Source organism: Amphiprion ocellaris, chromosome 20 (assembly GCF_022539595.1).
Source record: "Amphiprion ocellaris isolate individual 3 ecotype Okinawa chromosome 20, ASM2253959v1, whole genome shotgun sequence".
NCBI classification, from domain to species: Eukaryota; Metazoa; Chordata; class Actinopteri; family Pomacentridae; genus Amphiprion; species Amphiprion ocellaris.
In genome coordinates, this window is record NC_072785.1 from 2,820,430 (window position 1) to 2,843,301 (window position 22,872).

The 22,872-nt window shown below is 40.6% G+C and overlaps 1 protein-coding gene across 4 annotated transcripts in view; it reads left to right on the top strand.

The window, feature by feature from the left end:
* alk (ALK receptor tyrosine kinase) overlaps positions 1 to 22,872 on the top strand; it is a 498,812-nt gene that overhangs the window by 401,732 nt on the left and 74,208 nt on the right. For all 4 annotated transcript variants that reach the window (XM_055005938.1, XM_055005937.1, XM_055005939.1 and 1 more), the window contains 5 exons: positions 2,455 to 2,586; positions 9,808 to 9,942; positions 10,683 to 10,786; positions 14,326 to 14,498; positions 18,197 to 18,291. In XM_055005938.1, coding sequence (XP_054861913.1) covers positions 2,455 to 2,586; positions 9,808 to 9,942; positions 10,683 to 10,786; positions 14,326 to 14,498; positions 18,197 to 18,291 — 639 coding nt within the window. The remainder of the gene's footprint in view (positions 1 to 2,454; positions 2,587 to 9,807; positions 9,943 to 10,682; positions 10,787 to 14,325; positions 14,499 to 18,196; positions 18,292 to 22,872) is intronic.

Sequence of the window (22,872 nt, forward strand, 5' to 3'; positions counted from 1 at the left end):
AACTCACTTACTCCCACAGGCAATTCATCCCTCACTCACCCACTTGTTTTCACAATCTGACAAGTGTGATTTAGGAACAGCGGCGGGCCACGAGTGCAGCGACCATGTCTGGCTGCACTTACCTGCTTCACGAGCCTAAAGTTAGTGACGCCACTACTTTGGCACTTTTTACTCCACTGTCATCAAACTAAGATAAATGGATGGATTTACATACATTGCCCAGAGGTTTCAGTGTACTCTCGATAACTTTTCTCTTTCTTGATAAATCGTTCTGCTCGCGGTGTCAACATTATACAGAGAGGAAGCCGCTGAGCACAACCAATGCATAATACATGTGTTGAGCATGACTGAAGACACATAGCAATACCACATCTATACTCACACACTTGTTGTTAAACAAACAAGCACCCGTCTTACTTCATTTGAATAAAATAGTATATTTGCCTTGTCTGAGCTGCTCTGTAAATGTCACATCTGTGAGACTGTATGAGTGTGAGCACACGCACTGTTCACAGAAAGGAAAACGGTCCATAAGCATTGATACAAAAGGGTATTCATTATCAAAGTCATTTACTCAGGCTAGGTTTTAAAAGAGCCTGAACTGGATTACTCACTGACACATTAATGTGGCTCGCATCAGCCACAATGGAAGGCTGTGGGAGGCGTCTGACTAATGTGTTTTGTCCAATAAAAAAATGCCTCCCTCGCTTTCTAATCTATAGCGCAAACTGTGACAGTTTCCCACTGGGCCTTAAAGTTTCTCTGCCACATTGGGAAAAAAGTAGTGAAGTGTGCTGGGAAGGAGGCAAAACTGTGACCTCTAATGCACTGTGGGTTAGGGTTAGGGTTAGGGTTAGGGTAACTACCAATCTTGCACTTTCTTGTTTCGTACCCGTAACTGTTAAAGAGTGGCAGCAACTATGTAGCATGATAGCTGAAGTTAAGTGCCTTTCTTTAACCTTTCATGCTGCATATATCCTCAGCTAATTATCTGGTGTGAGGCAATTAATTTGTCCTTTTTCTGTAGTTTGAACTGACAGGTTTTCTAACACGTTTAATTGCATCCATTACTCACACATTTTGCCCTTTAATCATATACTGGCTGATCTGAAATCGTGTTTGCAAAACCAAACATGCAGCAAAATAAATGAACTGAATTTTTAAATGCTTTGATTTGGCTGTTTTTCATCTACTTATAGCAATATTTGTTTGTTTTATCCAGATTCCAGCCTGGTAAAAGGTGCATGACTAAAAGCAACAGCACAGTCCAGATACAGTAGTAACACTGCAGATAAACAGGGTTTGGCATTTTCATCGTCTGTTGTTTTGTTCATTTCCTTCTGACATTTAACATTAGAAATGTGTTGACTTGTGCAGTACTTTATCCTGTCCTGCCACATTTTCGTGAGCCTGTCATCCTAATGTAAGAGTGACTTTGAGAAAAGTGCTACCGACGGTGCATCATCGTGTCACGCAAAAATGTTACGCAAACAGAAAAAGAAAAACTACATTAATTACAAACTTCATGTAGAAATTTAATGTAGCATTACTGCCTATCTAGTCCGCTCAGCTAACAGCATTTGTTCTCCTGTCATGGAATCGTTATCAGACTTTTGACTCCAAGTTCGTCTGTACAGAGAACCAATCTGCATATTACAGATCAAGGGCAAACTACAGTAAGCGCAGCCAGTCACTCGTGATAAGAATCACTGCTCATTTTCCCCTCATGACAGAGTGAAAAAACAAGATCCCCATCGTTTTTTTTTCCGCTTTTCTGTTTTGTTCTCTTCACTGTGATCAGTTTGTGATGATTAAGGTGAAGGTGAGTAGTCAGTTTCCACAACCTGGAGATATCACTCCTCTGATTTGCATAGATATGCAAATGTCTGTGGTTAGGACTGAGTGCTGAGACCGCTGGTATCTGTGTGCTCCCACCACGTGTGCAACCTGCTAACCGTATCTAGGTCATTGTTTATGCTGCTTGTGTCTGATGGATATGTACTGTATTCAGAGCCAGATGCTTACGCTGCGTGAGCCGTGTTATTTATGATGGTGCAGGCAGCCTGTGGATGTCATATGAAGTTTACAGCCAGGGGTTATATTAGCCTTTGTCACTTACAGATGTACTCCCATGTAGTAACTGTATATCTTCTACTGTTAGTAAGTTATGTTTTCCCTGAGCCACTGACTTGTGTTTTGTGTCGAACATATAAATCTAGCAGCAATACTCAATAAGTAAGTGGGGAACTTAATCGGGAGCTGTTTTTCTTTGGCTCCAAAGTTATATTTTTTGTGGCTTGTGGTTGATACATTGAACTTTTTGTTTCTGCTGCCAACAAGTGAATCGTTTTCTGAGTGCACAGTGAAAACACTTTGGTTTACTGTAACAATGGGCTGTGTGAGAAAACAAAGTGACAGTTTTTCTTTACCTTTCTTCTCTTCCTCCTCCCCCAGCGCCCTCCCCCGGCCCTAACATCACACTAGAGGGCCAGTACCACTGTTTCCAAGGCCCTGGGATCCCGCTGGACAAACTGTGCGACTTCAGTACAGACTGTCCACACGGCGATGACGAAGGCGAACTCTGTCGTGAGTACACAGCTGCTGCACTCAATAACATGCAAGAGAAAAGCTCACAAACCGTTGCCCTTCTTACATTCATTTCTGGATCAATATAGCCCACTTGTGAAACTGGTCAGCTGTAGTGAGTCACTCTTAATGAAAACGTTACATCCTGTCCAGCAGAGCAACAACTGAGCATCTGAATGAGCTTTTACTGACGCAGAGGCAGAGGGAGAAGCCGACGGGAAAAAAAACCCCCAAAAAAACAGAAAAAAGAGCCAGCGTAGCTATGCTTGGCTAGCGTTTCTCACCCTTGACATATTCGATGGTTGTTATTTCTATCTCTTTGCACATTTGTTTTCTGCCTTTCTCGAGGCCTAGAAGGAACAGTAACCAGGTATGCTGACATCTTATTCACAAGTGAAGTCCCCCAGGTCCTGCTGTGTGTGTGTGTGTGTGTGTGTGTGTGTGTGTGTGTGTGTGAGTGCTGGGGATCTTTTTATAGTCATACCTGCATGCTTGATTTTTTTTAACGTTCTCTTTGAGATTTATAGACATAGTTCAGAATTCTTACCCCCTACGATTTTTTAAAAAATGTTGTAACTTGATTTCCGTGTCTTTCACCCATATTAAACTGACCGGAATAAATTTGTTGCTGCCCACAGAGCAGGCCAGCCTCCCATGTGGCGCTTATTAAAATGATGGCTGCTCCCTTGTGTGAATAGGTTTGCTAACAATGGGAGCTGAAAGATAAGAGGCTAACGATAGGGTGAAAATCCCAGCCAGGTGCAGTTTCTCTTTCTACTTGGGGAGGACTTATCAGTGCTAATTGGCCCAAGAGGCTAACCCAAGTCTATAATCCCCATTTGAATGTAACGTGTGTGTGTGCAAAGTTTTGATTTTCTTGGACATTGGAGCATAAGTAACAATCAGGGGAACACACAGTCTGGCTGTACATGTCATTGACTTGCACAGGAATATTCCTGAATCGAGTTCTGGGGGCGATAATCAGACTAGTAACTGTACATGTGCAAACAGAGCATGGAAAATCACACAAACTCTTGCAGAGAAAGGCTTATTGTTATTACTGAGCTGACTTGAGGATCTGATGCCAGCTTTTTGCACACACCTTTTCCATTGTGTGTCCTCGTAATGCTGGGAGTGCAGGGAGGCATGAAGGCCAGCTGTCATTTGCTCTGAATCAAGGTTCTCTTTCTGTCTCTCAAGCTGTTCTTAAGAAAGCAATAACCTTCATTTTTTTGATTAAAGACAAGGACCAACAATCCATAAGTTCATTCATCAGTCAGCCGTGACAGCCTCAGGTGTGTTTCTTCTTGTCACATACAGCATAGTACTGTACCTTAGGCTTTGTATTCATTCCATTTTTATCTCCATCACACATAACAATTACCCCTTGCTACCCAAATCACATAGTGTTCCCTCTCTGATAGCATATCTTCTATGATGTATCCACGACTTATCTCCATCTGATCTATTTCAATCCTGCATAAGCCCTGCCAAGGCTCATTAACAGGAAAAAAGCAGCAAAAGGTAGGAGGAACAAACTTAACTTGTGTCAATCAGAAAGATTCCTGACATATGAAGAAAATCAAGTCCCCATGGACCTCCCTCTCCATCCTACCATGGCATCATTATGCATAAACACATCCTCCACTCCACTCTGAGAGTCACAGCTTCCTCTGGTTGATCCTCGTCCGTCGAAATTCTGCAGACACCCTGCTGCGTTCTGATGCCACAGTTCTCCTGCAACTATATACAAATGCGGCTTTCTATCAAAACTGGATGCAGGCAGGAATTTCAAAGTTCTAATGTGTCTTTTTCTTCGCGGTGATGACAAATTATCAGTATTCCTGCTACTGAGACTGATGCCGATGGCTTTCTTTGTCTGATTATCTAATTATCTGATTATCTCTCAGTGCTGACGCTAACTAAAATGAAATACGAGATAAACCTGAAAAAAAACCAATGAGAGTGAATAGAACAATCACACAAAAACAATATTATAAATAAGTAACATGAATAAATAATCGCTATAAAACACTTAACACCCTGTGAATCCCAAAATCCATCAGCAGGTTTGAAAGTTTAAAAAAAAACACCAAAATTACACTATTTATGAGAGGAATAGAAGGAACCACTGGGTTTTTAACTTTTAACGGTCCTTGAACTAATCAAGTGTGTGAGTTTCATCTGGAAAAATACATCATTTGCACCAAGTAGATTCTGTTTAAAAAGTAAATAAAAATTCTGCACTTCAAAGCCAGTAGTGGCTCAGCTGTGATGAACAGTCATGTAGAAAACATCAAGAACTATTTGGTTGAACTGGCCTGAACTGAATACTGTTTACACAGAGCAGATAGGAGACATAATAGAAAGACATTTTTAAAAACTTTAAAAAATTTAGTGTGCAGAGACAATGCTGGGATATTAGCAACACAAGAGGACACTTAAAAAAATATATTTTACATGTTGATTTTTCAATTTTGGTAAAATAATCGAGGAAACTTAACTTTTGCTATCTTAGCTGTGTCATACGGCACAAACAAGATTGCTGAGTCCTCTCTGCTTCTAGCCATGTTTATGCGGTTTCCATAGAGCTGCAGGACTTTATACTGCAGTAAAAAAAAAAACAAAAAAAAAACATTAGCCCACAGTAACTTTGAAATATCTACACTACATATAGTGTAGTATATATATATATATATATATATATATATATATATATATATATATATATATATATATATATATATATATATATACACACACACACACATAATCTCATGGCAATGTCAGAGAGTTTTGTGATACTGCACATTGTTTATTTCTTGTTTCAGAACCACACATACAGACACTTGCGTATGTGTCACCTTTGTCAAAAGTAAAGAGCAAAAGCGAACACCTTATCTAGTGGTATATGTCCACTGGATCCGTTGCTCCTGCATGTAAGCGTGCAGCATCTTAAAATCACCCACTTGGTGGGCGGGCACTAGTGGGGAACTACGTGGTCACATGACAGCGCTTTAGTCCAGCAGATGCGTCAGACCAATGTGGTGGCTCCATCACAATCTTCCTCTTTAACTGCAAAAACATTTCAGCAAAAAGTATTTCTGAAAGCATTTGAGGTGTGAAATAATCTGTGTAGTTGCTGAATCTGTCCTCGTTTCACTTGCATAAAGTAAACTTGACTTTTACTTTATGCGAATTAGACATGCGGAGGTTCGACGTATCGCAAAACTTTTATCAAATGTCCGTTGGTGAAATAAAATGAGAACAGATTCAGCTGCTGTACAGCTTATTTCTCACCTCAAATGCTTTCAGAGATACTTTTCGCTGAACTGTTTTTGTAATAAAAGAGAAAGTTTGCGACCAAACTGCTATGCTGGTCCGGCTTTAAACCCAGGAGCAGACAGCTACCACGTCGATGCGTTTGTCCAGTCAGGGGCAGGCAGGATAGCTGGAGAAGAAGGTCGGCAGGAGTTGAACACCGGCTACTGGCCTCAAGTACATGTCCACCAAGAAGGTGATTTTCAGATGCAGCGCGTTTACATGTGGGAAAAACACATCCAGTGGACACTTACCTTTAGAGTGCATTCCGATGCCCTCCTGGTGGTCACAATCCTATAAAATTATCCAGCCCTTCTAATCACCAAAACACCTGACATTAAATGAAAAATACTTTTAGAAAAACGCAGCTGGGGGAAGCCCAATAGAAGACTGCAATCTGAGTGTGAAAGTTTCGGTATCACTCAGATTAAAAATGTCCAGCACGGCCTCAAGCTGTATACTGGAGGTTTGTGTAGTTGTGATGGCATTGTGTAATCACCAGCTTCTGTTGGTGTATTAGAAGAGTAAAATCCTAGTGGTCTGAATAACATGAATATAAATATTTATAGACTGTGTCCTCTGGTTAGGTTGCCATGCTGGACAGCGCTAAAGTAGTGTTGACATTCAGTTGCTATTGACATTTCTATTTGAGTGACATTCATAAAGATTAAATCATCACAGACATCTGTATTTATATTGTGAGTATAGTCCTATATAGTAGGACTTGGAATCCCTGCGCTTTGCATAAACAGCATCAAAGTCAAACATGAGCTGGTTTATGTAACAGGGAGGGTGACTCATCACAAGACAGAGAAGAAGATGAAATTTACTAATTACCCAGAAAGTCCAGAGAAGCTTTGATTTGCTGAGAGAAAAACATCACAGAAAATATCCTTTCAAATTTGATGTATTTTTTTACTGTTTAAATGAAACTGAAATGATGGCTCTTTGTATCTTTTATGTAATGAAAAGGTTTTCTCGCTGTTTTTTGTTTATCAGAGTGAAAAAAAACCTGCTTCATTGTCTTTGCTCGGCCCAGTTTCTATTCCTATTTTCTGGATGATGTCTTCAAAAACGCACACAGTTATCACAGCGCTCAGATTCTTACAGATAATGGGCACTCACAAACAATAGCTCAGAATGAACATAAAGCAAGCTTAAAGTGAAAAGTCTGAAGCTGTCAAGTGAAGTTTTCAGTCTGATGTGAAGTTTAAATCCTCAGCAACTCCTAAAATCAGACAAAAAAAATCATTTCAGATTCACGTCTGAATTAGCACTCATTTATCCTTAATGGTTTCAGTGGCTCATCTTACTTTATCAGACCGAGTAACGTTTCCGTATGGGAGCTTTTTTTCCTATTTTAACACAAATTTTAATCTAAAGAGATCACACAGAATGCAAAAGACACCATTTGCACAAAACAAACACAAAACCTTGTATGTTGAGTTTTGCCTCCTTCACTCGTAGCCATGAGTTCACAGTGTGAATTGAAAAGTCCATACAAGTCCTGAAGTTCAGTTTGTTGCTTCCAGCTGTTTGTCAGTGTCTTTCCTCTGAGTTTATTGAATACCTGCAGCACAAGTGTCTCCAGTCTGAGACATTTTCAAACATTTACGCATGTGGAACAACAGAAGTAGCTTCATTAACTCTATTACTATATCTACATTTAACTCTTTATAAACTTTGCCTGACATGGAGAAAGGATTGCTCAAGATCTAATGATAGATAACGGCATGCATTATTAATTACCTCCCTGTCTAGGTGAACTGTCACATACAGAGTTGAAAAGCCACAGTCAAATCATACATTATACACTCACGGGTCACTTTATTAGGTACACCTGTCAATCACATGGCAGCAACACAATGCATTTAGGCATTTAGACGTGGTCAAGAGAACAGCATCAGAATGGGGAAGAAAGGTGATTAAAGTAACTTTGAACATGACATGGTCGTTGGTGCCAGACAGGCACAGAAACTGCTGATCTACTGGGATTTTCATACACAATCATCTCTAGGGTTTACAGACAATGGTCTGAAAAAGAGAAAAGCTCCAGTGAGCAGCAGTTGTGTGAACAAAAATGCCTTGTTGGAGAGGTCAGAGGAGAATGAGTAGACTAGTTGGAGATGATAGAAAAACAACAGTAACTCAAATAACCACTGGTTACAACCAAGGAATGCAGAATACCATCTCTGAACCCACAACACGTCCAACCTTGAAGAAGACGGGCTACAGCAGCAGTAGACCACACCAGGTGTATGAACAGATAGCTGAAGCTACAATTCACACAGGCTCACCAAAACTGGGCAATAGAAGATCGGAGAAACGTCACCGGGTCTGATGATTATCCTTTTCACATGCAAAACTCAGATGGTCAGAATGTGGTGTAAAAAACTTAAAAACATGGACCCATCCTGCCTCATATCAATGTTTCAGGCTGCTGGTGGTGTAATGGTGTGGGGGATATTTTCTTGGCACACTTAGGGCTCCTTAGTACCAACTGAGCATTGTTTAGATGCTGTACAGTCTACCTGAGTATTGCTGCTAACCATGTCCATCCCTTTATGACTACAGTGGCTCCATCTTCTAAAGGCTACTTCCAGCAGGATAATGCTCCATGTCACAAAGCTCAAATCATCTCAAACTGGTTTCTTGAACATGACAATGAGTTCTCTGTACTCCAGTGGCCTCCACCATCACCAGATCTCCATCCAATAGAACCTTTGGGATGTGGTGGAACGGGATATTGGCATCATGGATGTTCAGATGACAAATCTGCAGCAACTGTATGATGCTATTATGTCAGTATGGATCGAAATCTCCGAGGAAAGTTTCCAACACCTTGTTGAAAGTATGCCATCAAGAATTAAGGCAGATCTGAAGGCAAAAGGAGGTCCAACCTTTTACTAGCAAGGTGTACCTAATAAAGTGGTCAGTGAGTGTATAACAGCTATTCTCAGGTTCTTTACAGCTGTTTGCATGTCTTTACATTACTGTGCATAATTTTTATATGTTTATATACATATACATAACATGGAGAATCTACTGCATGTATCTCTGATTTGAACACCAGAGCTAAGTGCTAATTCAGGTGTTTGTACTGTTGCCATTTGAGCAAGTTGGAAGCATTGACTTAGTTAAAAATGTTTAAATGAGTCCTAGACATATAGGCACAATGCTCATCAAAAAATATGCCTTTGACATAATAATTTGACGTTGCATTCCATTTATTGTGTCAGCTAAAAAAAAAAACCCTGAGAAATCTTGTTTGCAAATAAAAGGGGTTTGCATTTATTCAATCTGACACAATAGTCTTTTTCAGTCTCTTTGTGATTAAGCTTGAGTTGTATTTTCTACGCAATCCAATTAAACATTTTCACTCTTGTTTGTGGACAGGCTAATGCTGCAAACAGCAGTCTGTGGGTTAAATGCTTCAGAGGCTCGGGCCATTCTTCGAAGTTTCAAGTTGATTGCTATCCCCAAAAGGCACCATGTCACCATCTCAGCTTCATTTCCCCTCAGACTCTCTTCCTTCCCCTCTCCTCCTCCCTGTCTCCCCTATAGACACCACAGCCCTTCCCCATCTTCTGCTTCTAGGGTCAGTCTTAGATCCTCGCCTCACCACACCTCAGTCCTAATTTCTAGCAACACACTGAGTCCTGTGAGCCATTGGTCTGCTGCTCTCCTCTGAACCTCTTGTCGCTCAGCTCCTTGATGGCCAGTCCATACCCCAGCACCAGCCCCCTTTTCCTCCTTGGAAAATTTGGCTGCCAGTGTTCACTCTACTTTCTTCTTTGACCTCCTGCTGGGCCTGTCCACTCATTATATGATCCCCTCCCCCCTCTTCCTTATCATCTTTGCCTCTGCTCCACTGATATATTCTCTCCTGTGTCTCTCCAGGCCGCTTTCTCAATGGCAGCTACTGCTCATTTGAAGATGGAGAGTGCAGTTGGCAGTCAATAACAAGCCGCGGTCTCTCCTGGAGAAGACTTCAGTCACCAGCCAAGGCAACCAGGCAGAGCTGCCCGTCATCAGGTAGCTCACACACATCTTTCATGATATCATGAGCACAGTTCTGATCAAGTGATGAAGTGACTCATTTGCAGGCTCTCTTAAGTGCGCAGAACGATAAGGCCTCATTAAAATGCACTTCAAAGGGAAACATTTTACAGTAAAGCAGGACTGAGGAATTTTAAACTTGAACATAACATGAACTCAGTCTTGAAACTCAAGAGTTTGTGAGTGTGGAAAGATAACCAGATCCTCTGATGCACTGGACGCTTGTTATGTTGTCATGTTCAGGAGTCAGTGCTACAAACAGACTCCCACTGGGTGCTAAAGCCCTGACATGTAAACTCTCAGTCCTACGTCTGCAGTTCATCATGAGTGCAGCAACTCCAGTGTGTCTCTTCATTAGATTTTAAAATCAGGGGTTGCTGAGGCTTGTTTTTCTTCTCAGCTCTTTACAGAAATCTCAGAGGTGGTGTGTGGAAACTATAAATGGAGCATTGTAATTTTATATTTGGTAATTTTATTTGTGTTCTTTCATCAGCATTCTACTGTGACAGTAGCCTGAAATGAAGGATAACTGATGTAAACTGCACTGTTTGAAGGTTCTTTTGAGGAAAAGGAGAGACACCTTAATAAAGCTGTTGTTACAGAACATCATATATAAATTATATAGCTTTTTATTCAGTTTTGTTTGCTAAATCTATAATTACTAATCCCTGTTTTTCCTCATCTGTGTGATTAATATATGTGCGTGTTTGTTAAAGGTGCTACATTCACGGTGGAGGGAGGCCAGTCTAAAGGCCAGCGTGGATCAGCGATACTGAGGAGTCCTCTATTCGCTCCTCCTCTGAGAAACTCCCCCTGCACAGTGAGCCCCTCACCACATATTTCATTTTACTGTCTGTTAATCTTTCCATTTCCACACCGCACATTTACAGTTTACAATAAAAACAAGTGCCAGATTTACTGCTCACTGTTTGATGTAAATTTAGCAACAAAGTGTCTGCAGTTTCACACAAAATTGAATTCAGAGATGATGACAATGGAGTTTTTCAACTGGAATGACAATCACTGCACCAGACTAACATCCTCAGCTATAAGCCAATCCGAAAACTTGATTGAAAACTGTCTTTAATCTTCCCAATTTAAGGTCAAAATTGCAATTTAAAACAATACAACTTAAGGTACACATTATGCTGCTTGAGTAGCTCACAGTTCAAACCGTCAGTGGCTTTACAAATTCATGCTGTTCTTGTTCTGCAGTCACACTTCTAATGGTATCCTCTTTAAAATCTGTTACAGAATGAATATTGAACTGAAGCTTGAATTTAAAACATATAACAGTTTAAATAGCAATATCTGTCAGAAAAAAAAAATGCAAATAATTTTCTGCAGTTTCACAAAAGGAAATGCTCTGAGGATGAGGAAATAACCAATGATTTTTAAAGGCTGTCTATCTAATGCTAGTTTGACTGGAGTCGTTGACGTGTGAACTCCCCCGAACTAAAGACAGAACAGGACAGGCCTGCTGTCATTCTCAGCTCTGACAGGCTTCCATGCAGTCAGTGTTCCAGCCCTGAACAGGCATTTTTCAAATCTACAAATCTACATAATTTCATTGTTATCTAAAGACACGCTCCGTGCCTTTAAGAATAATACATGGTTAGAACTGTACAAGTATTGTAAATTAGTTTTCCAGACACGTTAAGGTTTGCAGCTTACAGCAGTATTCCAGTACAACTCTCCTCCAGCTAAAACCAAGAACACACAACTTTAAAATGCAGATAAACTGGACAGTGGCTGTTTTGGGGGCAGATTTTTTTGTGAAGGGTCAACTAGAAACACATATAGAGACTCAGAAAGTTTCTATGTTTACTGTAACACTGATAGTCCTGTAGTTTGCCATAGTCACACTTATTGTAATCAGTGTGCTTCTGTGATTAAACATTTACACTTGTTCAATTTATTTTGCCTATTTTCTTTATAGCAGCTGATGTTACAGACTGCAAGATCAGTGTTCTATGTGTTGAGATTCAGAGTAATGCGAATAAAAAGAAATAGGTCTAAAAATATATGAATAGACTTTGCATATAAGGTCACTTAGCTGCATTCTTCAGCTATGTTTTTAAGGCTACTTCTTCAGTTGGAAACTTTTAATAATTTGGTATGTTAATGTCTTTCAGAAACAGCTCAAAAAACAAACAGTAATGTGCTTTGACAGTGACTTAGCAGTGAGCCATCAGCATGTCCTCAGAGATCCTAACAGACAGTCAGGTTGACCTCGTCAATCACAGATGCTGTCTCCTGACCTGGTTATGAAAATATCAAAAGTTATGCATTATTAAGACCGTGATGCTCAGAGAGCAGGTCGCCAGGTGAGGAGGTTGTGTACTTGACGTCTTGATTGATGCTGTTATATCTGGGATTTGGAGTTGTGTTATTTGAATGTTGCTCAGCCCTGTGATCTTTGACCCTCTGCCTGTTTATTCTGCACATTTCAAGTGGAGGCAAGGAGTAATCAGAGGTAAGGAAAGTTGGGACAGAAGGGATGAGTAGAAGTAGGAAGCTGATGCAACGGTAAAGAGGTCACAAAACAAGATAATAAAACATCCATCCAGTATCTATACACTGCTTAATCCTCATTAGGGTCGCGGGGGGCTGGAGTCTATCCCAGCTGACTTAAGGTGAAGACGGGGGACACCTGGACAGGTAACAGTCTATAGCCGCTTTTCCACTAGCACCTACTCAGCTCAACTTGGCTTGACTCGGCCCGACTCTACTCGATTCAACTCGGTATAGGTTGTTTTACATTACAGCTGAGTACCACCTCATCGTGGGTGGAGTCATCATTGTACGGTGGCCTGGAAGTCCCTAGCGTCATTTGTGTCGAGGTGATGGTATACCTGCTGCCCAGTCTATGGCTTTTTGTCAGATTCAAAGTAAAAGAAGAGGGTCAGAGAAAGCACCGTCGCTGTTGCCAGTTTTTGTTTGTTTTTTTTCTCATGTGTCATCACTCCCTGTCCAATCAGCGGCCTGCACTCTGTAGACATCACATTATTGGCTTGACTCAGCTCGCTTGGAACCCCGGCCCTGTTACCAGGTACTATGTCCTAATGGAAAACCTCACAAACCGAGTAGAGTAAAAGCGCCATATCACAGGGCTACATAGAGAGACAAACAATCACACTCACATTCACACCTACGGACAATTTAGAATCACCAGTTAACCTCAGCATGTTTCTGGACTGTGGGAGAAAGCTGGAGACCCTGGAGAAAACCCACACATGTACAGGAGAACATGGAGACTCCATGCAGAAAGATCCCAGGAAGGCTGGACGTGAACCGGGGATTTTCTAGCTGCAAGGCAAAAATGCTAACCACCACGCCACTGTGCAGCCCCAGATACTGAAACAGATGGAGAAAAATGTGTAAATAAGCTGACCACAGAGAATAAAATAAGGAAAAGAAGGAAAATAACAAAAATGAAGTTGCCGTCTCTCAGTGGAGGTACATTAGAGGTGGACAGCAGTGGCAGCAGGACTACATCACTCAGACTTTCCCTCACAGCTTCTTGGCATGCAGCCAAAGATTAGCCATGATTCCAGATTAACACTCTAAATCCTTCTCTCTACAAACTGGTGCTGTTCAACCCAGTCTGTCTGCTCTTGGACAACTATGTCGAGGATATTAGTTTTGGGTATTAGCTGCACACCACGTTTACTTTCATGTCATGCCCAGCGTGCTCTGTGCAGTGCCTGTAATCTTGATGTTTAAATGGTCACCATGTGGTCTCGCCGGTGATGATAAGGGCCGCAACCTGCGATCAACAGCCACAATGCCAGCACTCAGCCTGAAAGTGTTGAATTTAGCCATCAGGCTTATGCCAGCGTCTGTTCCACTTAAATGTTAAAACAAGAATCATGCTCATGGCTCTTAAAAATGCTGGACAGGGACATGGTCATCCTGAGCTTTAGATTCACACTTCCTTTTACTGTTTAATTCCTGTGACAGCCCATGTGATGTTTAATTTTAAGTAGATTTAGAACCAACATATTCCTCCTGGAAACAGCAATGTTTAGATCGATTTGTGCTGAAGCATGCAGGAGCAGCATAGATGGCAAAATATCCCAAATTATAATCCTGATTGAATTCTATTAATCTTAGAATAATTATATGAACAGATGGCTGTTGCTGATTAATCTCAGTGCAATTTTATGTGCATCCAGCCCTTGACTGATAACACATTTGGCTGGTTTACCTCAAATCTGAAACGTTGCTGTGGTACTTTATAGACTGAGACACATTTTTCTCAGAAACCATCAATCCAACTTTGTGTTAACCCACAGCGCATACTAAAATTTGATTTGACAGCACTGATCATTTAAAATCTCATCCTTCTTCCGTCAGGTGAGATTCTGGCTGTGCTCTGGAGGCTTACAAAAGGGGTCGCTGTCTCTGTGGATCATGGAGAACAGTACAGGACCTGAAGAGCGCCGCCAGCTGTGGCATTCAGCCAGCGAAGCCAAATCTGAAAGAGGCTGGAAACTCATCGTGCTTCCCCTTTACGGGTTGGCAGACTGGTATGACAAACACTCGCCACTCTCACCCAATGTCAGGCCGTCGTGATTACGTCAAAGCAATGTGTTTGGACTGTCGGAGGGCATCAAACTGGCAGCTCCGCTTTGAAGTGTGTAAGAGCAGATCAGTCATCTGAGTCTCATGCCAACAAACCTCTGACACACTCACACTAATACTTAAGTGCTCCCACCGCAAACGAGGTCATAAGAAACAGAACAGAGAAGCTCTTCCTCATAAATGCAGATTTTCAACATTTTCATTCCATTTTCTGGAAAACATCTCCTCTTAACTCCACAAAATTAATGAATCCCGCAGGGACTCCAGTCTTATACGATGGACCAGCCATGTGTACAGTTGTACAAACTATCGCCCTCTCTCTGTATTCTGCTTGTCTGTGATGAAGAGAGGAGAAATCAATTCACAAGGCTCTGTCCACTCTAACTTGCCTTCCAATTAGCTACGGCACTGATTTCCCCTCAATGAAGAGAGAAATGAAAACAAAATAGAGTAAAGTTAGAAAAAAGACAAATCCCAGATAAGGCATTTCATCTCTGTTTGCCTGACTGGGAGTTTCTTTGCCATTCAAGCTTGGATAATCCTGCTCCCCTGACAGTGATTAATTTTTGATTCCTAGGTTATGTAGTCAGCTGTGCTTGTGCTCTTAATTAGAATGTCATGTATGTAACCACTAGGTGAACCTGCCAGAGTTTGCACAGTGACCTTTGAAGAGCTTAAATAGAGTCATAAATAGAGCCCAAAGTGCATGCAAAAGTCAGGAAATAGCAGACAGTAAAAGTAGACTCCACATCTGAGTGTTGGTGGTCTGAGAACTTGTGAGGTTGTCCTTCCAAGATTTGAAATATGATATAATTACCATCAAGTTAAAGCGACAGGTGTGGACAGTTCATTTCTTTACACATTGTTTAAATGATTGTACTGGAATAAAAGTGCAGATTGTTGTTTTGTACACTTAATCTGTTCTTTTATAAAAGGATGGTCTTGGGCTTAAAGTTAGTACAAGGTAGCTCAGCACAAGGTACAAGGTGATGCAGCAGCAGCAGATCTTCTACATCAGACACTTGCAGGGAACCACCATCTGTACCACCTCATGTTCTCCTCATGTTCTCCTCATGTTCTCCTGACGTTCTCCTGTTGTTCTCCTCATATTTTCCTGACGTTCTCCTGTTGTTCACTTCATGTTCACCTCATGTTCTCCTGATGTTCTCCTGTTGTTCTCCTCATATTCTCCTGACATTCTCCTGTTGTTCACCTCATGTTCACCTCATATTCTCCTGTTGTTCACCTCATGTTCACCTCATATTCTCCTGATGTTCTCCTGTTGTTCTCCTCATATTCTCCTGACGTTCTCCTGTTGTTCACCTCATGTTCACCTCATATTCTCCTGACGTTCTCCTGTTGTTCACCTCATATTCTCCTGTTGTTCTCCTCATATTCTCCTGACGTTCTCCTGTTGTTCACCTCACGTTCACCTCATATTCTCCTGTTGTTCTCCTCATATTCTCCTGATGTTCTCCTGTCGTTCTCCTCATATTCTCCTCATGTTCTCCTGTTGTTCACCTCATGTTCACCTGATGCTCACCTCATGTTCTCCTCATATTCTCCTGTTGTTCTCCTCATATTCTCCTGACGTTCTCCTGTTGTTCTCCTCATGTTCACCTCATATTCTCCTGACGTTCTCCTGTTGTTCACCTCATATTCTCCTGTTGTTCTCCTCATATTCTCCTGACGTTCTCCTGTTGTTCACCTCACGTTCACCTCATATTCTCCTGTTGTTCTCCTCATATTCTCCTGATGTTCTCCTGTCGTTCTCCTCATATTCTCCTCATGTTCTCCTGTTGTTCACCTCATGTTCACCTGATGCTCACCTCATGTTCTCCTCATATTCTCCTGTTGTTCTCCTCATATTCTCCTGACGTTCTCCTGTTGTTCTCCTCATGTTCTCCTCATATTCTCCTCTTGTTCTCCTCATGTTCACCTCATGTTCTCCTGACATTCTCCTCAGGTTCACCTCATGTTTTTCACCTCTTGATCTCCTCATATTCTCCTCTTGTTCTCCTCTTGTTCTCCTCATGTTCTCCTGACATTCTCCTCGGGTTCACCTCATGTTTTTCACCTCTTGATCTCCTCATGTTCTTATGTTCTCCTCACATTCTCCTGACGTTTTCCTCACATTCTCCTCATGTTCTCCTGATGCTCACCTCTTGTTCTTTGCATGTTCTTCTGGCGTTCTCCTGATGTTCTCCTCACGTTCTCCTCATGATGTCCTCATGTTCATCTCTTGTTCTCCTCATGTTCTAATATCTCCTCATGTTCTTGAGGGGGCAGTGGTGGTGCAGTGTTTAACTTTCTGGGCTACTGATCAGAAGGTCAGAGGATCAGACCCCTTGATCAAGGCCCTTAACCCTTCCTGCTCCAGAGGCCATACATACCATAGCTGATATGTGAAAACAACATTTCATAGTGCTGTAAAAAATGTATTTGTGACAAATAAAAGCTTCTTCTCATACTGTAACATGAGCAATGGTAAATATACTACCGTTCAAAAGTTTGGGGTCACTTAGAAATGTCCTTATTTTTGAAAGAAAAGCAGTTTTTTTTAATGAATTAAATTAATCAAAAATCCAATCTAGACATCGTTAATGTGGAAAATGACTACTGTAGCTGGAAACGGCTGATTTTTAATGGAATATCTCCATAGGAGTACAGAGGAACATTTCCACACTTACACAGGCTTTATAGATGTCAGGCTCATCAGTCAATGAAAATATTTAGTCGCACTTGACAGATTTTGGGTCTTATTTGCAATGAAAATGGTAACACAATGGAGCCCTGAAAACCATTTCCACATCAGTGAAAAATGTATTTAACTTGTCACTATTTAAAGGAATACATGGACATTGTTTGAAATATGCTTGTTATGTTTGTGGCATGACAGTTAGATGAAAATATTGATACTGTACTTGTATGCTAAATAAGATGCTGGGAGTCACAAACTTGTTAACTTAGCTTCGCATAATGATTGGAGAAAAAGGAAAACTGCTGGTCTGATTCAAGACCCAATTTCTGACCTTTCAAAAAATCTATCCATAAGGTTCACTACCAACTGGTCCTGAACAATTAATAGTCCACTACATAAATCCCTGTACAATTGTTGTTTTTGCTCATATTAGCAAACAAAACATGCAAGTAACATGTTAATGAGGTACTAATTCATTAGTAATGCCAATAAATTCTGATACTTTACCTGATATCAATTTAGCTGTTTCTCCAAGTTTCCAGTCTTCCTGCTGAAACTGTTGACTCGAGTATTAGTTTTTTCCAGACAGACATGAGAGTGGTGCCAGTATCAGTCGTCTCATGAAACTTGTGGAAAGACAATAGGCATCAAAATATTATGATATTTTTAATATTAAAGTTCACACGAGGTGTCTGTAACCACATCCAATAATCTCCAGTAATCCTCAAAAGAGCGGAGCAGCTCTTTTATCTGTGCTGAAAGTGTCGCTTCTTAACACAACCAACTAAGACATCAGAAGGCACACAATGTATACCATCCAAAGTCAATTCTCTGTGGTAATTTCTTAAAGCACATTAAATCCCTCTGTGTTTCATTCCAGCCAGAAGCTATCTAACCATTTACAGGTTGTGAGGTAGTTAAAACTGCTGCGTCCCTCCTCAGGTTCTGGCTCCAGTTCAGCACAGAAGATGGGCCTGGACCCGGTTCAGCCATCTCTCTGGACAACATCTCTTTCAGTATGGACTGCTTCTTGGCATGTGAGTACTATGAAAATGTCGAGTCTGTCTTTTTTCATTGTTACTTGTCAGAACCTGGCTGAATTGAAAAGGAACTGTTTGGCTGATTGGTTGATTGGTGGGCCATGACGAGCACAATGGGAAGAAACTGGAAGGTTCATTCAAACTGACCCAAACCAATTAAGTTAATAATCAGCTCGGTACATGTGTGCCTCATGTGTACGTCCCAGAGAGAAATGATTTCACTCAGTGCCAGTTTCATCCACTTTGAAACACTCATCAAAGACTTACTTATCCATGATTTATTTATTTCCGTTCCTTAATAAGGCCATAATATGGTACATTGTCTTCTTTTATGCAGTTTGGTTTTTTTTTGAAATTCTCAGTCAAGAAAATTCAAATAAAGTCCTTGCAAGCTTTTCTCTGTCTACTACTCACTTAGGAATGATTAAAGGATTAAATGTACTGCAGCCTCACCTTTAGATAAAATGACAAATCTCTATTGAAACGATATATATATGATTGGCTTCACTGAACACACTTTCTCTGAGACCCTTTGATATGTCCTGAAATGCCAGATCGGTTGCTTCTGATTGATAAGGGCTCATGTTCTGATGCTTGTACTGCCGTCTGAAAAAGGTCAAGCATCACATCACCTTTCCGGTTATATTTGTGTTATAATTGAGATGGTTTATCAGTATCAAAACAGCAGCGAGATGATTACCATGTAAGAATAAGAATGAAAGGTTGGAGGTTCTGTGCCCCCCCCCCAGTCTCTGCCTATCTGAAAGAACCTGTTTGAACTGCGACAGGAATAATAATGTCTGAGCATCTCTGTGGCTGCGTATGACTGTGACAAAGAGGCTTGAGTTAAAATGGAAGTGTTAAACTGACTACACCTTGGCTAAGAAATGGACCCAAGAGGCACCATTGTCCAGCTCACATAACTCTGCTGCATTCCTTTTGCCAAGGACGATCGGCGTTGGTTTGTCTGTCTGTGTATCCATCTGTTAGCAACATTACTCAAAAACGGAATAACAGATTTGGATGAAATTTTCAGAGAAGGTCATAAATGACACAAGGACCACCTGATTAGATTTTGACAGTGATGTGGCTTAAAGTCTGGATCCATGGATTTGTTAAATACAGTGGTCCCGAAAATCCGCGAAGTAGCGACCATATTTATTTTATCATTTATATATGTTTTAAGGCTTTATAAACCCTCCCCACACAACGTACATCACCACAGAGCAACACTATGTGCAGCGATCAGACATCCATGTGAAATGGACAAGGCGAGATGCTGAATGCTGCGACACATGAGAGACAGAGCAGACTGATGCTGCAGTCGCTGAGCCAATCAGCACCCAGTGCTGTACACTACGCGTTTCACTTCAATTAAACATTCTTTTAGTATGTTTTAATTATTATTTGTTATATATTTTTTATATTGTTTTAATTTTTCCAGGCTAGAAACTGCTTATTTTACTACAAAAATAATGAAAATAATGTATCAATTGCAGAACCGGTCACTATGACTGAACTGTTGTGCTGTAATTGCATGATGGGAGATCGGGGTGTTGGGGTTTAAATGTCATTATTGTGGTTTATGTTAGTGTTACAGTGTTGTTAGTGTTTGTGTTTTATTATGTGTTTGTGATTTAGTCAGCCTAGTTATTTTAGTTAAGTGTTCTGTTGTCAGGACTGTGAGTGTGAAGTGTGTTTGATGACTTTCTGCCACATTTTTAATGGTGCTGCTCCCTGTGTGTGTCAAAGTAAAAGCATCTGCCAGTTGCAGAGTGCATAAAAGGTAGATATCCTTCCTCCAGCATCGTTTTTCAAAACAGCTCACCAGAACAATAAATATATAAAATTACTGTACCTATATACTGCAAAATCCCACGATATATAAAAAAATCTGTGATACCAAATACAATTTAAAAATCTGCAAAAAACTAACTGCAATATGGTGAAGGACCACTGCAGTTCTGTATCATTGACTTATTGGGACTAATCCATCAGAAATTATGCAGCGACTGAGCAGCTTTGGCGGAGTACTGTGCTGTCTGAGTGCTTTTCTAGTTTCTTCCTGCTGTAATTTCATGTGCTGGGATAGTAGATTGAAACATTGACCCTGTTTATGAAGTGTTTGCCTGAGGTGAGGAGGTTCTGTTGTGGTGTCATTACAAGAGTATTTGAATTAAAGCTAAAATAATTTGTTATCAGAGCTACGGAAGTACATAGATATTACTGCAAATGTAAAATAAATGATATATTGGTGTGGCACACATACAGTCAGGCTCATAAATATTTGGACACCGACACAATTTTCAGCATTTCAGCTCTGTATTCCACCACAATGGACCTGAAATGAAACAATCAAAATGTGCTTTAAGTGCAGACTTTCAGCTTTAATTTGAGGGTATTTACATCCAGATCAGGTGAACGGTGGAGGAATTACAATACATTTTAGGTGTGCCCTCCATCTTTTTTAAGGGACCAAAAGTAATTGAACAAACTAACATAATCATCAATCAAGTTGTCACATTTAATATTTGGTTCCAAAGCTTTTGCAGTCAATGACAGCCTGAAGACTGGAACCCATAGACATCAGCAGACGCTGGGTTTGGTCCCTGGTGATATAAAATATAAAATGTATTGTAATTCCTGCACCATTCACCAGATTTGAATGTTAATACCCTCAAATTGAAGCTCAAAGTCTGCACTTAAAGCACATCTTGATTGTTTTATTTCAAATCCAGTGTGTTGGAGTACAGAGCTGAAATACTGACAATTGTGTCAGTGTCCAAATATTTATGGACCCGACTGTAATTTATATTTCATCACCTTTAGTGATTCATTTATTCATCATCTGACTCATCACGTTTTCCTAACTCTAAAATAACAGCGTCTCAGCTGAATATGATGTGAGAAATTGTTGATGTAGGCTGGAGTGCAGTCGCCATCATCCTGTATTGTAAAGGCTTACTGGGTCAGGGACTCTTTATATAAAGAGGTGACATTTTCCAGGAGATATTTGCGCACCAATTTGTGTTTTATGTCCTCCGGAGCGGCGACACAGGGACAGCAGCACTGAAGGATCATCTGTCCCCCTTTCGCTCACTTTCCAGATGGCAAGTTCTTAATCTAGACCTGGTATCTATTACCTACAGCCACATTTGACACAGTCACATTCTATCACCTATCAATCAGACCACTTGATGGGAGATGCTGAAGCTCAGCAAAAGATGTAATTTCCAAGAGTGATCGCTGTGACTGATTAGCATGATTGATCCTTGAGCAGTTTGACACAGCCCTGTAATGTGTTTTGCTGGGAAAACATAGTGCGAACACATTATGCAGAGGATCAGCCATCTGTGGCCTTTTTCCTACACTTCTCTGGGCTTTAGTGTGATGTATAGTTTAGCAAGCATGTGTGCTTGATGATGCATCCATTGCCCTTCAGGTTGTTGGACCTCGCTGTCAGTTTTATCATTTTATCTTCAGCAGCATCATTAAATTAGTTTATTGGGTTAGACAGCACAGGAAGTTCATCCTTTTCTCTCTGGCATGTACCATCATTTCTTTTCCCATGCACTGAACTGCATTAACAGCAGCATCTACAGAAATCCCAAACATCAGACTGTAAATGTGCCTCCTCAGAAGCTGGTCCTTGACACCACTGAATAATCAGTGCAGCATTTCTCAAAAGGTTTACCATCGCAAAGACGGAGATTTGGAATGAAATAATTCGGTTTTTGTACTGAAGGCCGAAGGAAAACAACCTGTTCAAATTGAGTTTCACTCAAAAACGGGTCCACTTTTCTATTCCAACTATGTGCTGATGTCTTGGTTGGCTCCTGTATATGTGTTCTGTCCTCGCTAAGTGTTGTCTCCATGAACGTTTACTCAGCTATACAGACAGCTAAACACTCTCCTCATCAAACTCCAAGGAACAGGCCATGTGTTGAGTTGGGTAGTTTAATGAATAAAGTGATAAAGTGTGAAAACTACAAACAAAACCAGAGATAAACAAAACATTGCATCAGTATAACACATATAAACAGACCACGTGTTCACAAAACACCAAAATAATATTTCTTAACTTAATGAATCTGCAAACAAACATCTCCTACAAACATACTGATTAAGAGGCATACACAATCCAAAGCATCACAAAGAACGTGGCCTATAAATGAAATCAACCGATATCTTAAATGACCTATTTGCAAATGACATTTTAAACTAATAATAATACACATATGTTGCTTTCATAATAAGAAACAAACAGAACTTACAGATGATGCCGTTTTCAAACTGTGAAGGTGTGGATAGTAACAGATGCAAAACAGGTGTGACTGCCACTGACTGGCTTTTAAAGGCAAGGAAGGAGATTAGAAGGAAGTGACCTCATGAGCATGACCTCACTTCCTCTTTTCCTCAGGTAACAAAAATGAATGAATACACAAAACAACCACTAGGGCGCAATAACAACAAACAGAACAGATCTGACTCCATCACAATATGTCTTATCTGTCTTGGAAGCTTGTGTAATACAAGAAATATATAAATATATTAAGTTTAGTAATTATCACTTACACC